At 40.0% G+C, this 17,141-nt stretch overlaps 2 protein-coding genes and 1 non-coding gene across 7 annotated transcripts in view; 2 read left to right on the top strand and 1 right to left on the bottom strand.

The window, feature by feature from the left end:
- Nucleotides 1–4,217: 4,217 nt before the first annotated feature.
- trnar-ucu (transfer RNA arginine (anticodon UCU)) lies at nt 4,218–4,309 on the top strand. Its single transcript is given in 2 exon segments — nt 4,218–4,254; nt 4,274–4,309. It is a non-coding gene; the product is annotated as a tRNA-Arg (tRNA).
- Nucleotides 4,310–5,594: 1,285 nt separating this feature from the next.
- LOC116704117 (fibrinogen-like protein 1) lies at nt 5,595–10,929 on the top strand. The gene is made up of 7 exons (XM_032539368.1): nt 5,595–6,015; nt 6,769–6,937; nt 9,007–9,166; nt 9,298–9,395; nt 9,477–9,565; nt 10,300–10,496; nt 10,625–10,929. Exons 1-7 carry the CDS (start codon nt 5,959–5,961, stop codon nt 10,869–10,871), a joined length of 1,017 nt encoding a protein of 338 aa, XP_032395259.1. The 5' UTR covers nt 5,595–5,958; the 3' UTR covers nt 10,872–10,929.
- Nucleotides 10,930–11,017: 88 nt separating this feature from the next.
- LOC116704080 (microtubule-associated tumor suppressor 1 homolog) overlaps nt 11,018–17,141 on the bottom strand; it is a 67,037-nt gene continuing 60,913 nt past the window's right edge. For 4 of the 5 annotated variants that reach the window (XM_032539299.1, XM_032539305.1, XM_032539314.1 and 1 more), the window contains 6 exons: nt 16,858–16,963; nt 16,516–16,589; nt 13,934–14,032; nt 13,100–13,216; nt 12,753–12,850; nt 11,018–12,267 (listed from right to left, as the gene is read on the bottom strand). In XM_032539299.1, coding sequence (XP_032395190.1) covers nt 12,054–12,267; nt 12,753–12,850; nt 13,100–13,216; nt 13,934–14,032; nt 16,516–16,589; nt 16,858–16,963 — 708 coding nt within the window. In that variant the 3' untranslated portion in view covers nt 11,018–12,053. Of the gene's footprint in view, nt 12,268–12,752; nt 12,851–13,099; nt 13,217–13,812; nt 13,856–13,924; nt 14,033–16,515; nt 16,590–16,857; nt 16,964–17,141 lie in introns of those variants that run through there. The other variant, XM_032539325.1, reaches the window with a different exon arrangement.

Here is a 17,141-nt window from a genome sequence, read left to right on the forward strand (position 1 = left end):
CAAGAGGTCTCGGACATCTTGAATGAGGGAGTCTGAAAATGAAAAGGGAAGAAGGCAATGGTAAATCTGGGCAATTATCACATAACAAAAGAGGAAACAAGTATTAAGGGAAAAACCTCATTCAATTCATGGGCCTCAACGTTATTGCACATTGAACCAACGTAGTCAGGGTACGTTTTTATATGAGACTGGGTTGAATATAGTCCTTGGTTTTGTTGAATATCAGTTTATAATGATGATTTGAATAGTTTGTACTTAGTTTTCTTGTTTTTGTTTTTGTTGTTTTTTAAATTTTTGATACATTTTTGCAATGATTCACCCTTGCAATACTGCACTTTCTATGTGATTGGTGAAGAAATAAATCAAAGCACCAGGTGAAGAACCACTGAGTCCATGTCCCCTCTTTCCACCATGGGGCTAATTGTTACATAGCCTTAACAACCTTTTCAAGGGCTTTTATTTTAATATCCTACATCAGAATGGCCTGATATTAATTAAGTGACTGGGGTTGTGTATTATAACTCTGATGTGAAATGAGTCTGTAAACAGGGGCTTTCCATTTCAGATCAGGCTGAACAAGAGTTAAAATATAGCCTTAAACAGACATTCTTAAAGGGCTTTAATTTTGAAATCCGGCACCAAATTGATGTGAATTCTTTAAAATGTCACTTTGTGGTGGTGAAATGAGTCTCCGGAAAAGGTAGGTTGTCTTTAAACACAAATTAAAAATTCCTTTTTAATGCCTTTGGCAGCAGCTAAGGGGGTATACTAACTTTGCAGGTGCTATGGTAGGAGGTGTAGTGCACAAACTCATGCTTTGTATGGATGATAGATTCCTTTTTTGTGTTTTTTTGTTTAATGAGCGCATTTGTGGTTTGATCCAATTGGTTGGCCTAATATAGGTTGACCTAAGAAACCAAAACCTAATCGCGTGCAACCAGGGTCATTGCAACCTGTTGCGACATAAATTACATATTTTTCTATAACAGCATATTAATTTGTAAAAAGCCGACCCCAACACAATTTCACGAGCCCCGTAGTTGTTTGGACAGCGAACTGACAGCGATTGAATGAATACTGTCAACGTGAGTTCCCACGTGACGTTAGCGTAGGCCTAATAAGGTTAACGTTACTAATGAGGGAGAGTAGGATTCCGCTGTGCTGCCATCAAAATATGTAAATGTGCTGTATTTATATAGCGCTTTTCCAGTCTTAACAACTGCTCAAAGCGCTTTTACATCTACAGGAAACATTCACCATTCACACACATTCATACACTGTGGCCGGGGCTGCTGTACAAGGTGCCACCTGCTCATCAGATAAACACTCACACACATTCACACTCCGATGCGCAGCACCGGGGGCAACTCGGGGTTCAGTGTCTTGCCCAAGGACACTTCGACAATGACTGCAGGGGCAGGGATCGAACCACCAACTTTTCAATTGGCAGGCAACCGCTCTACCACTGAGCCACAGCCGCCCCAAAATAAAAAATATCAGTCCCCATTTTTCAATTGACATCCTCATAAAACTTGTGTTGGTTCTCAAATGTAATTTTGTTAAAGTCAAATTATCCTAATGCATCATATCTATTTTCAAAAAACCCAAGGACACACTAAATGTTTCTTCGCTAACGTTATACTGTGTGAATAGAAATGTATTGAACAGGATAGTTAGGTAATAGTGATAGTAATTTGTTAATCATTCAATCAAAAACAACATATATGAAGGCAGTCATCCATGTGACGTCATTTATCCAACAAAGGTTAAAATCAAGGTCAGTGTGGAGAGGCCTGCAGACACTCACTAACTACAGGAGACCATCCCCCAACACAACACTGCTGGTTCTCAACAACTGGCTGACGAGCTGAACAGCTTCTAGTGTAGGTTTGAAAAGACCACAGTCACACCCCTCCCCCACACCAACTCACCAACTCACACTTCAGTCAGTCTGTGAAGTGGATGTGCGCCAGCTCTTCCAGAGGCAGAAAACCAGAAAGGCTCCTGGCCCAGACGGTGTGTCACCATCCTGCCTGAAAATCTGTGCAGACCAGCTGGCCCCCATCTTCACTCAGATCTTCAACAGATCTCTGGAGCTATCTGAAGTTCCCTCCTGCTTCAAACGCTCAACAATCATCCCAGTCCCCAAAAAACCCTCCATCTCTGGACTAAATGACTACAGGCCTGTCGCCCTGACATCTGTAGTCATGAAGTCCTTTGAAAGACTGGTGTTGACCCACCTGAAGGACATCACAGTCCCCTTGCTGGACGCCCTGCAGTTTGCCTACAGGGCTAAAAGGTTGGTGGATGATGTAGTCAACTTGGGACTGCATTACATCCTGCAACACCTCGACTCTCCAGGGGCCTATGAAAGGATCCTGTTCGTGGACTTCAGCTCAGCGTTCAACACCATCATCGGACATCCTCAGCACCAAACTCTCCAGCTCACTGTGCCAGCTCCACCTGTCAGTGGATCACAAACTTTCTGACTGACAGGAGGCAGCAGGTGAGGCTGGGAACACACATCCGCACACGGACTATTAGCACTGGCGCCCCCCAGGGTGTGTGCTCTCCCCACTGCTCCTCTCCCTCTACATGACTGCACCTCAGGGACCCACTGTTAAACTCTGAAGTTCGCTGACACACACAACCGTCTCGGATGAGGCCGACAAATGGGAGGTGGATCAGCTGGCTCTCTGGTGCAGTCAGAACAACCTTGAGCTCAACACGCTCAAGACTGTGGAGATGATTGTGGACTTCAGGAAGAGACCCCCCACTCCTCCCCCCATCACCATACTCAACAGCCCTGTGTCTGCTGTGGAATCCTTCAGGTTTCTGGGATCTACTATATTCCAGGACCTGAATTGGGAGCCCAACTCAGACACCATCATCAAAAAGGCCCAGCAGAGACTGTACTTCCTGCGCCAGCTCAGGAAGCTCAACCTGCCTAAGGAGCTGCTGGTCCACTTCTACTCAGCCATCATCCAGTCTGTCCTCTGCACGTCCATCACTGTCTGGTTTGGATCTGCCACCAAAAAGGACCGGAGCGGACTACAACGGACAGTTAGGACTGCAGAAAAGATCATCGGTGCCAACCTGCCCTCCGTCCATGACTTATACACATCCAGAGTCAGGAAATGGGCAGGAACCATCACTGCAGACCCATCTCACCCCGGACACCACCTGTTCCAGCTGCTCCACATTTGTCCTCATACCTGGCGAATAAAGCTGATTCTGATTCTGATTCTGATTCTGAGTTCAAAACGATTACAAAAACAGACCAGTAGGTGTCGCACCATGCCTGCTGTGTGCGAGCCACTGTCATTTGGAGATAATATAGAAATTAAGCTTCATGTTCTGTCATTTTGGAAAGCTAAACACGTTATTTTCATTATAACTGTAACTCATTATAACAAATCACGTTTCTTAGCCCTGCTGCTTAAGGCATTAACCTACTCACCAAAATGAGCTCTTTCTCCTCATAGTGCTTGATTGGCTGATTTACATGTGTGCTGCGTGAACAAGTTTAGGAGTTAACCATAACACTCATAAATTTAAAAACATGTCTCAGATATAGGCCTACAGTCCATTACGGTGGAAACCACATTAAATATTAATTTAATTATATAATATAGCACTAACAGTAACAACTCTGCACACACAATGCGCTCATTAAACGTGACTGGTGATGTGTTCGTGGATATTAAATCACTGTAATAAACTAGGCCTACTTTTGCAAACTTATCTCTTTTGGTCTAGGTTCATACAAGCCTATTTATTGATTGATTGCTGTTCTTCTAACGCATAACGTTAGTGCTGCATTATGACCGTTCTAAAAGCTTGGCTTTTATTTTTACGGGCTATTTTTACTATTACTTCCGGGTCACTTGGCCCATCTGTCTTTCTTTTAACGTAGATCTTAAAACGGAGAAAGGAAAATAGGAATTATTTGAATTTGGTTTAGTTTTTCGTTTTTCAGAAACCAAAACGGAAGATGGGCTCCTTTTTTTTTTTTTTTACCGTTTCTTGGTTTTTGGTTTGAATCGACAAACAAAAAAAAGGTGTTTTTCTAGCTGTTTTGTTTTGTGGTTCAAACGAAAAAAACAAAGTTAAAACGTAGGCTGCACCCGGGTCCACGTCTCTGCTCTGTAGAAACAACTTTATGTTTTGTTGTCAAGAGAACGTTTTTACCGTATATAGCGTGGTATCCAACAGGTGGCTCCGTGGCGCAATGGATAGCGCATTGGACTTCTAGTCAAGCACTTGAGGAGTGATTCAAAGGTTGTGGGTTCGAGTCCCACCGGAGTCGCATTTTTTCAGTTGCTCTCCAGAAAGACAGAGGTTTCGTGACTGGTTCAAATTATAGTTCTCTTAGCTAACCTCCGTTTTGCTTTCCTGCTTTCTTGTTATATTTTACATATCTTAGCAAGTTTGACTTCAGGTCACATAATATTTCATAAAAAATGACATGCTGCATAAAAAGTACACTTAAATCAATGAATGGCTAATGTTGGCAATTCAAATATGAAATATGGAAATAGAGAAACATTTAGTAAATTGTTTAAAGGTGCCTTGCATCATAAAAAACATTTTACTTGCAAGTTTTGAAATATGTAAGGTCCATGTGTGTTCGTGTTGTGTCGTGAATGTGAAGATGAAATGCTACCTCCTCTGTCAGCTCTAGCTACTGAAAAGGAATAAGAGGAGAAATCAGGCCAATAACAACAGCTGGTCAGTCTGACTTCTTGTTGCCTGAGCTCATTAATATTCATGAGCTCGCCCAGTTGTGCTTGGTAAAGGATGCTGATAGCCAGGCTCTCATTGGCTAGCTGTTAGCCAATAAGAGTCACGCAGCTTAGCCCGTTGAATATTACTGAGAACTGGCACAAATCGAGCTGAGTCTTTCGGCAGTCTTTCTTCCATGGTGGCACTTCAGACATTACCACAAAGTAATGAAATACCTTAAAGTATTCATTACATGTCATCACATGTCAATTTTATTTATTTATTAAAATATATATTTAGTCATCTATTTATTTAAGCTTTTATGTATGTATTTAAATGTGTTTTTGCTGAAGTAATTACATTATTTAATTATAATGATATTATATTATTTAATTATAATTATTAGTAATTGATCAGGAAATAAAAAAATGACCAAATGACTATTTCTACAAACCCACATTTATACGTTTCTATATTTCTACCATTTATTAATTTTGTTTCTGTATTTATGTTTATGAGGTAGATGGTAACGTAATTTTTCAATCTAATCTAACTGTTAAACAAGATTAATCGCAGGATTGATTCAGGTCCACTTTGCTTTACAGTGGGGTTACCGCCTACCTCAATAACATACAGACACAAAGACTGAAATTAATTTTAAAATTGTTGGTGCAAATTTTGCATTCACTGCCTATCCCAACATTTTTTTTAATATTAATTTATGCATTTATGAATTTATTTCAGCATTTATGCAATGATTTAATCATTGACAACATTTTTTGTCTTTAATAATCAAAAATGCAAACTGTGTAACAAACAGCTACTCTGTTGTTAATAGATTTGTTATTGTTCTTGGAATCACAGATAAAGTGAAATCTTAAATTAGAACACACATTCATAATTGGAACAGTCTGTCACTGGCATCACCACTGATCACATCACATGAGTGAAACTATAGCCAAGTAAAAATTGCTGTAGGCCCTGTAGCAGTTTGTAGGTTCAGTTTGAGACTTTAGGTATTGTCAGGAGACAATACCTGTTTATTCTAGCCACTAGATGGAGGCTATGTGTCAGTCAATGTGCAGTTAATAATCTCCAGCCATGGTCAAAAAGAGCAGTGAACAATATCAGCCTATGGGAAGAGAGAGAGGAAGTCTATAGAGAGAGAGGAAGTCTATATAAATAAAGTGAGACAAGAAAGTGTGGCAGTTTGAGTCATTCAGATCACTGATTATGCAAATGCTGAGGACTTCAGTGGCCTTTCTTCTTCACATGGCTGCCTCTCTGGCGGTAAGAAACTCCAATTTATTTTCACCATGTTATACTAAACACTCTAGATAATCCGAAGACCGCACTGGACAGTTTTTATAGGGACTATTTGTTTGGTAAATCAGTTGTTCATGTGCAAAACCACTCATAGTGTGGGTGTGAATTATCCATACTAACAAGGATTTACTTTCTGGAAAGACATGCTGCTTCTTATGTTACTTTATAGTATCTGTGTCTCTGTGCTATTGAATTTCTGTTTCTGTTGCACCAATGCTTGCACTTGGGCGGAATTGTTAGATCTCTGTATATTATAGAGTGTAGTCTAGATCTACTGTCTCTGTAAAGTTTCCCGCACTAACTTCTGTTATAAATTAAAGTGAATTGAATTGTTAATGTTTTAAAAATGAGTGAAAGCAATAGTTAAATACAAACTAGACAAAGTAGGACTAGGCCGTACATCTTGTGTGGCTACCGTTTAATGTTGATAAACTGCAAGATTATAGATTTTTTTTAAATTCTCATCTCTTTCTTTATCACTAATGAATATTAAATTACGTACAAAAAAAAAGAAACCCAACTTGTATTTTTTCTAACCAACTCAAGGATGTTTTAGACGGTCCATTGGTGATTTATAACTATAAAAATGCAAACTACAGAATATCAAACATGAAGCATTTATTTTTTCCATAATGGTTGCAGTTTTTAATCTGGAAGCAGTAGCTGTATTTAAATGTCTTTAAACACATGAATCTTCTCTTTCTTTCCCCTTTTTAGGCCCCTGTGCCATGTGAGGAGAATGTGGCCCGTCTGGAAGCCGAGATCCAGGGCCTGGTGTCTGTGCTCAACGACCAGCATCGCTACATCCAGGAGCTCCACAACAGCCAGGCACAGTATCTGGAGCACATACCCAACTCCCACCTGGGCCCTGAGAACCACTATAGAGGTAGGCAGAGTTACATACATTAGCATTTTATCTGCCTTCACGTCAAAACGTCCTACATCATATCACCTGTCGGCTGTCCTACCTGCCTTGCTACAGTGGCTTGAGAAAGTTTCCACACCCAGGCTTAAGTTGATTAAAAAGAGGAATAAAAAAACATCTTTTGGAAATATATTTTAATGCTTTGATTACATTTTTTTTGGGAAAATCCAACCTTTGAAGGACACCAGTTTTTTTTGTGAATGAATGATGTATTGTTAATAAATAAATGTTCTTTAAAATACAGGGGGCACAAATATACACACCCCTATGTTAAATTCCCATAGAGGCAGGCACATTTTTATTTTTAAAGGCCAGTTACTTCATGGATCCAGGATGCTATGCATCTTGATAAAGTTCCCTTGGCCTTTTGAATTAAACTAACCCCGTATCATCACGTACCCATCACCATACACAGAGATTGGCATGGGGAACTTTCCATAAGATCATCTCTCAATGCAAATCAAACCAGCTATTAAGCTAACTGAAATAACACCATGCCAGTCTCTAGGTATGGTGAAGGGAATGTGATTAGTTCGATTCCAAAGGCCAAGGGAACTTTAACTTTATGCATTGTGTCTTGGATTCATTAAATAATCCCCCTGTATTTTAAGAAAGAACGTTTATTTATTTATAATACATTATTCATTCACAAAGAAAATCGGTGCCCTTAAAAGGTTGGATTTTCTTAATTTTTCTGAAATAAGGCATTAAGTTCAATTTACAAAAGATTATTTTTTCATTCCTCTTTTTAATCAACTTTAGCCTGGGTGTGTAAACTTTCTCAAGCCACTGTACCTACAATCCAGTATTTAGTGTAAAATCTATGCTAATCAGTATTTTATTAACAGTGGATTAAATGATCAGTTGTAATGTAAAAGGGTTTTGCTTGAAGTGGAAAACTCACAAAGAATAATCACCAAATCTTTTAGCTCATTGTTTTAGTTTTCCAGCCTAAAAACTGTTCGTATCAACCTTGTTTCCAACTGCAGCATGTGTTTGGTGACATTGTGGAGTTGGTAAAGACCCAAACAAAGCTCAGAGAAGAGTGAATATTTAACCTTCCATTTATCTAAGCTAAAACAACTTCGTAAGGCAATCATGTCAGGTCTTGGTGTGGAGCTCCTCTGCCACCAGTGCCCTATTTAAAGCCCTGCTAACCAACTTTAAGAAGGCAGCCAATCAGCAGTTAGCATTTAGTAGCTTCTGCTGCCTTTAAGTGTGGTTGTGTTTACTGTGAGAATCCATGAACACCCCTCTGTTGCAGTAATTAAGACCTTGTAGGTGGGAAGCTCAGAGTTCACGAGTTGTGGCGTGTTTGATGTTTATTATATTTAGTCATTTTAGTTGTAGATATAGATTTTTTTGTTTGTAATTCAATATTCATTCATTATTATTATTATTATTATTATCGACCTTACCTTTACCTTTTCTGCATTACGTTACCTGCTTGTTTGCTTGCTTCCAGCCGCCGACAGTAACCTTAAAGCTATAGTGCGCAACCATTTTATAGTAATGAATGTCCGTTACATTCAAGCACATTCGGGAGAAAGGACAACAGCAACGTTCAGCTTTGGAGACAAAGAGGACATCCATTTACAAGATAACGTATGTCTTGTCTGAAGAATCCATCATGTTTTTATTCCTCGTGTTAGCAACTGCATCGATCACCAAAGGCATGCGTCATGTGGATGCGCCAACAGTGTTGTTGATTACAACAACACTTAGAATTCCTCATGGGGGCGACAGGAACCCCACACTATAGTTTAAATGCTGCCGTTGCAGAGCAGCAGTGTTCTCATGACTTACCGCTTGAGTTTCATTAAAAGTCAGCATTAGGCAACGTTTCCGCGCTTATCATGACCCTAAAGCTGCTTCACAGGAAAAACTACGTCCAGCCGCTAGGAATCTCACAAAGATGTAAAGCAAATGTCTGTGAGTTTCTGTTTGCTTCTGATGTTGATTGCAATCAATACCAATTATTTACCTACATTGTTTTAATATTTTACCTTGCCTTATCTTTGTGCATACAGACTGCTCCGAGGTGTTTGCAGACGGTAACTTGGCCAGTGGCCTGTATGTGATCCGTCCAGACGCCTCTCCCACCGCACTGAGCGTCTACTGTGACATGAACAACGGAGGAGGATGGACTGTCTTCCAGAGAAGAAAAGATGGCAATGAGAACTTTGACAGGTGTGTGTGTGTGTGTGTGAAAAAGAAATGCCAAAGATGAGAGCTTGCCTTGCCTTTTTGGTTCCTTTTTTGTGTATAAAGTGTACTCTTTCTTGTATGTGAGTGTATGTATAATCATTGTGTGTGTCCAGAGCGTGGGTGGAGTACAAGCATGGATTTGGAGACCTCTACTCCCCTGATGGAGAATTTTGGCTGGGCAATAAACCTCTACACGATCTCACCTCACAAGGTGTGTTTTTATCTATGTGTGGCTTAGCAGGATTTGTTAGACATTATGGGATTGTTGCGTGTGTAACTCAGTGTTTTCTAGGAAACTACGTCCTGCGGGTCGACATGGAAGACTTTGTGGGAAATCAGCGCTATGCAGAGTACAAGAACTTCAGAGTGGATGATGAAAAGGTGAAACAAAGACATGGCCAAAATTAAACTAGTATGAGGAAGTGAAAAGGCATTTAGTTGGGTTTTAAGAGTTATTGCAACAAGAACAAAAAGCAAGATCTCATTCTCTTTTGCAATACACACATTTTTTGGAAAATTATTTAAAATGTCCCCAAACTGGACTAAATTGATAAAGCATTTGTGAAATTATATGTCTGTCCACTCTACTCTTTTTCTTTCCTATAAAAACAGCTTATAACCTTCTTTTTCTGTTTTTCTTCTGATTTGCCTTCTTTTGTCTTTAATCTCACCCTCTCTTTATTTCCCATAACAATATTCTTATTTAGACTGTTTTATGACCTTTATTATGGGAACAACAGCAAGGACGCCTGGCTCCTTAATCTTCCTCTCAACACGTGTTCCTCTTCTTATCTTTAACCATCCACTTTTTCCTACATTTATCCCTAATGCCATCTTTCCTATCCACTTATTAGCCTATCTTGATGTCATTTTTAATCATGCGCATCAAACCTTATCACCTCCATCAACCTACAGTATCACAGATATGAATTAAAATTATGCAACAATTCTTGCAGTTCTTAGTTTTGATTGCATATATTTTCTATTTCTAAATTAAAACATTGATCCTCATTGATGCAAGAATCAGATAACAGTGTAATATGTAAAAAAGCGCTTTTGCAACATTGACAATTTATTCAAAACTCTTTGCAATTTCCTCCCCTGTTCACGAAAAGGACCAGTACCAATTACATGTGGGAGAGTACACTGGGAATGCAGGGAATGCCCTGGTTGATGGCTCCCCCTTTGCTGGGCAGAATTGGCCCAGTCCAGACTTGGGCTCAGGTGGGGTCAAATTCAGCACATATGACCACAATAATGACGGTGATGCTAAGTGTATCAGACACAGCAAGTCAGGCTGGTGGTTCAGCAGGTAATAGACTGACACTCTCATTGATGCTGCTAAGAACAACATGCAAATTAATAATGAAAATGGCAATATACAAACATGAACAAGAGTATACATGTCTAATCTGTTTTCCTTTTACTTCCTCATCAAAGGTGTGATTCAGGCAACTTGAATGGCCACTACTACAAAGGGCCGTACCAAGCGATGGCGGATGATGGGGTGGTGTGGTACACATGGCACGGTTGGTGGTACTCCATCAAATCCGTAGTCATGAAGGTACGAGCCGCCGACCTCGAACATCCGCCACAACATGATTCCAGAAAAGCTGCAGGCGAAATCCCTTATGACCAACAGGCTGAAGGCAAGTTTGGAAGCGACGCGTCTCCTTACTCGAGCTGAAAAGCTTCCTGCTTTTTTACACATTTGACATAAACTGAATACATTTTCACCCAAGCCTTTCCTGTTCTTTGCTGTTTGACTTTTTCAAAAAATGTATACAATTGTGTTTATTTTAATGCTCAAAATAAAACAATGTTTCTTTAATATAATGTCATACTGTATTTATTCTGGTGTCCAAAATAAAACATGGTGAACTGAGGCAATTTGAGTACACTTGAGGTTTTTCAGGACAAACAGGCCGGTTGTCGGCCAGTTACAGAGTCTGGGCGTTTTTCAGGGAATTTTATATATGACCCAAGTCAAAGACAGATATGTTTCTGTCCGGGAACAAGATAATTTTAGAGGAAGTGGGGGAGTCGTATGCCTTTGTTAATGAGAGATTTAAAGGAAAAAGTAAAGGGGAGCAGGGTGAACACGGTCCTGGGCAACACACTTCGTCTGCATATTTGGCTCTGAGATGCCTGCTCAGACTTAACATCCGAGGGTGATTACATTCCACATAGTTGATTAAGGTAGAGGGTTGTGAGGAGCTTACATAGAGGAGCAGATATCCTTTGGATGAAAGGTTCTTGAACGGTCAGTTCCTCAAATGAACAAACTGAATAATTCCTGTTTATTCACAATAGGACATCAAGTTCATTCACTTCTTTCAGAGGTCCCAAGCAGATTGATTGAAGTGATTGAGCTTCGCTATTTAGGGGAAAAAACATCCTCTTTAAAAGAAGGGAAAAAGTTAAAGAATCCATGCTAATCCATCAAGAAGTACCCGTCATTTCATGATTTGCCAAACCCAAACAGCTTTGAGTATGTTTTCACAATCCTACATATGCCACAAATCCAAGGTTTTCTCTTATCCACCCCCTTTAGCAAGAGTGGCATAAAAGAGCAGGATGAACTGAACTTAAACTGTACAACATTTTAGAAATAAAAGGTAGGAATAGTCAAAACGAGAGTGAGGCGCCAGTACAGACCCTGAGGTGTGCCTGTTATTTATGTTTTCTTCAGAAAAAGAAGAAATGTTTGTTGAAGAACCAGGCATTTGGTAGAGAACAAGGCCAGTCCCACTCTCAGACGTAAGTGCATCGGTGCCACTGCAATGTCTTTTCGCTTTCAAAACAAGCGTCTTTAATGCAATTTATTCCAAATGTACAAGTTTATCATTAATATCCATTGTTGTGTGGGTTATCTGGGGGATACAGGTGCAGTTGTCGGGAAGGAGGCAGAGTTCCGTGGTGAGTTGAAAGGTGAGGTGGGTGAGAGGCGGCGGGGACTCGCCAGCAGGTCGCCGTTGTGCAGCTTCCACAGCAGCTCCTCATTCTCCATGGACAGACGCTTGTTGACTTTGGACTCTTTCTGCAGCGTCTGCTGGAGAAGGGCCTGTTCACTGGACAGCTGCCTGCAGGGGGAGACAGAGAGCTGGAGTGGGCTAAAGGGAGACACACGGTGGCTATCGTGACTCATAAAGATAATAACTGGTTAACACTGGTTAACTAAACAAGAAGGACCACGCGTGAGCCAACAAAATACACACGTCTATCAACAAATGTCCGCGCTTCATACACTAGAAAACAATACAGATGCTGATAGACATGCTTGTGATTATTTTGCCTATCCAGATTATTTATTAATTTGAGATTATTGTTAACTGTTTAAATTCAGGGACTGTTCTCGCAGTTCTATTATTTACTTGTACCCACTTAATAATCAATAATGTGGATACTGTCACAAATCTGATTGTGTAAATATTGTGTGAAAGCAGATAGCAAAACTGACACCTCTGCAGAGCAATGAATCACCATCTCACCACACACACACACACACACACACACACACACACACACACACACACACACACACACACATAGCACCTGGAGAACGTACTTGGAGAGAGCAGCGTGTTTGTCCATCCTGGCCTTGTAGTCCTCATTCTCCTGTTGGACCTTTGTCAGACACTCTTGCAGTTTCACATTAGTCTCCAACTGTATCACACAGCAACAAAAAGACTAAATGCATATATTCTTCTGAATGGTGACAATATGTCTCAACTGCATGCTTCATGCTCATCTTCAATTTAGCAATTTTCCCCCATAACAGTGTCCAGAAAATCAAAAAGTAATCTTTCTGAATACTGGACTTTTGTAAGAATGAAAAAACCTCTGAAAAAGCATTTAGACCACAGGGAGGCAACCAACACTCCAAGCTAATATGTGAAAGAAAAAGATGCTTACCAGTTTGTCCATTTCCATGAGCTTCTTCTCCTTATGGTGCAGCTGGTTGTTCTTGATCTCCAACACCACCTTGAGACTCTCCAGCTCCTGCTCCAGGTAGACTGTGTGGGAGTCCTTCTGCACAAACAAACAAACAAGTTAGAGCAAGCTACATGAAACTGACATGTCCTCTGTGGGGAAAGCAGCTCCTTGAGGCAGCACAGACAAAGACAGTAATAAAGATTACAAGTCACCCTGAGATCATCCTTATCATAGTGGTTTGGACACTAGTGGTTTGCAGGGGCAGAGTTGGAAAAAAATATGATTGGCCCCCCATTGTGGTAGAGTGCTGTCAATCTGACAATTGTGATTTCCATTGGATCAGAGTACTGTCACTTGGCTCCCTGTTCTGCCAATCTTCCCATCCCTTGTCACATGACCATTTACTGTTTCTATGATTACAAGCCAAAATTCTGATACCATGAAACTAGCACTGGAATTGTTTTTCAAAAAAGTGGCAGTGGCAAAAAATGTGTATTGTATTCTAATATACAATTTGTTTGAAATGAAAACATGAAAACAAGTGAAACTAATAATGAACATGGTATTTTATTTAGCACAATTACATAATGTTCTATCCTATCCAACATTTCCTATATTTCTAAGCAGATTTTCTGTATTCTCTCTCTTATCCCCTGCACTTAAAAACACCTGGAATCACCACTGGTGGTTAGAGATGTCAGTTCATGGGGCTCAGAATAAATTTAGAGAGTGTGACTCTTCATGGGGAGGTTGTGTTAAACAGATTCAGACCAACCCTCTGTCAATTTTTATTTTAGATATGATCATGTTTACCAGATTTTTGTCAGTGAGTATTTGCTTCCTCCTCTCCTCCTCCGCTTTCAGCTTCTCATTTAGAGCCGCCTTCTCTGCTGACAGCTCAGAGATTTTCTCCTGGTAAGAGGGATAGAGGTGGACAGAGACAGAAGAGTGAATACTGAGCTTTGGTTCTTTCCAATTTGGACACTTCAGAGTCAGAAACAGTAGCAGGTAAAATCAAAATGCTGCTTCTTCACTGTGGACCTGAAAGGGGCTAAAACACTTTTTTTGCCAATATAATGAATGAGCAAAGTGTTTGTTCATGCAGGAAAGAGTCCAGACATTCTATATGATGTGACATATTAGAACTTTTAGAATTCATCTTCCTGCAGAAATCTGTCCTTTTTCTTTATATGTATTCATATCTATCATAACTTTGCTTTGTTTTCCAACATGAAATCTAAACTATTTGGTCCACTGTTAAATTAAAGGGAGTATGGCAGGCAGCACATTGACATTATATAAGAAATAATCTTTCACACTTTACACACACAGTTAATACTCAGTTAATATTAAATAACAAAATAAACTTTATATAGAAGGCCTACTCACCTCTCTAAGCTCTCTATTGTTCCAGAAAAGGTTTTCTATCAAATTGTGTTAAGGACAGCAGAGTGCCCGAAAAATGAAAGCATATCAGTGCAAAACAGACGTTGACGGAGTCTGAATGAAAGACAGCAAAAAGGTTCTAAAATATGGCATCAGGTATGTGTCATATATTGCGAGCATGAAGAAAACATGCTCATGAGCAAATTTTGGCCCACCAATTCAACAATCAAGAGTTGTACAGGCAGCTGCAAGTGTGAAACAAAACATAGGGAGAGGGAAAGAATGGCTCCTGCGTGTATTAAACTGAGCTGTACACGCCCAGGAGTGTCTGCTTTGCGATCACTGGAGGGCATACACGCTCTGGCAGGTAAACTCTTCACTCGAATGTGATTGCTGCTCGCCCAAATGAAACTGACTTTGAGGCACTGGCCCTCCTGTGATTGGTCACCTTTAGGTCAATTTCACCCAAACGGAGCATATCAGTCTACCTTGATTGACAGCTATTGTTCAGAAAGCCTAGAGAGTAGCCTACCGTTCTTTGACAATGTAGCACAAGACGGCACCGTATTTAAAGTAATGTATAAATGTCTCTCATCTGTTTTGTTGCTGGGATGCAATGCTTTTGAAATGTCCGTAAATCCTTGCCGATGTACCCTTATCTCATAACATTAAAGCTAGCCTCAGCTACCATGGCTACCATTGTTTAGCCTGGCCAGCCAGTTTACTTAGCCTACATTATAACAGAGTCAACTAGCCAGAAACTTATATTGTTTTTGGCATGTTTAACTATTAGTGGAACGTGATCTTTACATCATATGCCACGTCATGATATATTATTTCTGTTTAATCAGACTGGCTGGCCTAACGTTAAGGCTAAGGTCAGATCTAATGTTAAAGGTAGGCTACATGGTTACATATAGTGTATCGACAAGAATTTCCGGACATTTATTGCACATATCCCAACAACACAACGGATGAGAGACACTTACCCAGTCCTTTATTTACAGTGCTATCTTACACTACATCGTTAAAGTTACTGAAATATTAAAAAAATATTTCTGAAACTGTGTAATTTTTCATCTGATGATAAGTAAGTAATCATAAGTGACCAGTAACAGGAAACAAGACTAAAAGTGAAAAGAAAGCTATTATTATGTAGTTTGAAATAATGCCTTTGCCGGGGTCCAATTTTCCCTGCAAAGTCACAAAATTCTTTAACAAATTTCCTTTTCTGAAAAGTTAAGTCAGAAAGTAACAGATGGATCATAAGTATTAAGTAAACCGTACACTTTTTGCTTGAATAAAGGAGACACTGCTATTAAATATAAAGTAATTAGAAAACAAGTGTGGGCATAAAGCCAAAATATTTCCAAAACGTGCTCCTTGGAAAAAACGTTACCGTCATGCCCTGTTCATATCAACTAAACAAACTGGACTTAGGGGTCAAGTGTAGTCAGATCCGGGCCCAGGTCCTGGATTTGAAAGCCCCCTTACAGCATCAATTCCATTTCATTTTTTAAAAATTTATAATTGCCACCTGCCTCAAGAATTTTGTGTTCTTCTTGACATGAATTGGTGCCTAAAAACGTATCAGAATGCAGGAAATAGAGTTAATTAGAGTGTAATGTTACAAAGGGGTAGGTGTCCCCAGACACCCCACCCAGACACCAAAAAACTTGAAGACCCTGATTCGCTCCAGAGGTTTCCCCTACATTAAGGCCATGTCCGCTAGAGCGTGCGCCCTCCAACTCTCAGAAACACTCGCAGGCGTGCTGCTCAGTTTAATACACGCAGGTGACATTCTGTCCCTCTCCCTATGGTTTGTTTCACGCTTACGAGTAATATCTGCGCGTGTGAAATTATATAATCTGCTCGTAAGCTTGTTTTATCGCGCTCGTGAGATATGGCATAACACAAACCTGACGCCATGAAAAAAACCGTCTGAAAACATTTCTGAAACTTCCTGTGCATCATTATTCTTGTAATATTATTATATGAATGTCTCTTACAGAGAGAGACGTTTCCGTCTCCTTCAGAGTTTTATTCAGGTTCTCCAGGTCTGTCTGCTGGATCCTCTTTAGCTCTGAAATGCACAAACTCATTTATTTATTTTAATTTTTACACAAACACACATTAGCATCAAGTGATCGAGACAATTAACGGATTAATCAGTAATGACAAATTTTGAAAATACACATTCAATATTTTAAAGCAATTAATGCATGCACCGTTAAAAATGTAAAAAAATTCAGATAATCCTCAGTTTTATGAATGACAGTTTTAGGCCGGTAACAAACTTAATAATAATGTGTAAAATATGAAGCTGTGGTATGTGTTTGTCCTGCACACACCTTGTGTGGAGGTCTCATACTCCAGTTTGAGAGACTCCATATTCTGGCTGTGACACACTTCCTGATTCTTTCTCTCTGCTTCCTGTTGGCTCCTCAGCTCCTCCACCTGAAGGATGTAGACGAAAATTAGGGCGATGTGCAAATTACTTTATATTGCTTCCCACTGCTAGTATCAGCTCTGCTCGGCTCAGTTTGGCTCGACCGCAATACCCCGTCCTCCATTATTTATTGCAGATTTAGTACGTGTGTCACTACCCGATTTGTGTGTGTGTGTGTGTGTGTGT

Source organism: Etheostoma spectabile, chromosome 2 (genome assembly GCF_008692095.1).
Source record: "Etheostoma spectabile isolate EspeVRDwgs_2016 chromosome 2, UIUC_Espe_1.0, whole genome shotgun sequence".
In the NCBI taxonomy this organism is placed as follows: domain Eukaryota; kingdom Metazoa; phylum Chordata; class Actinopteri; order Perciformes; family Percidae; genus Etheostoma; species Etheostoma spectabile.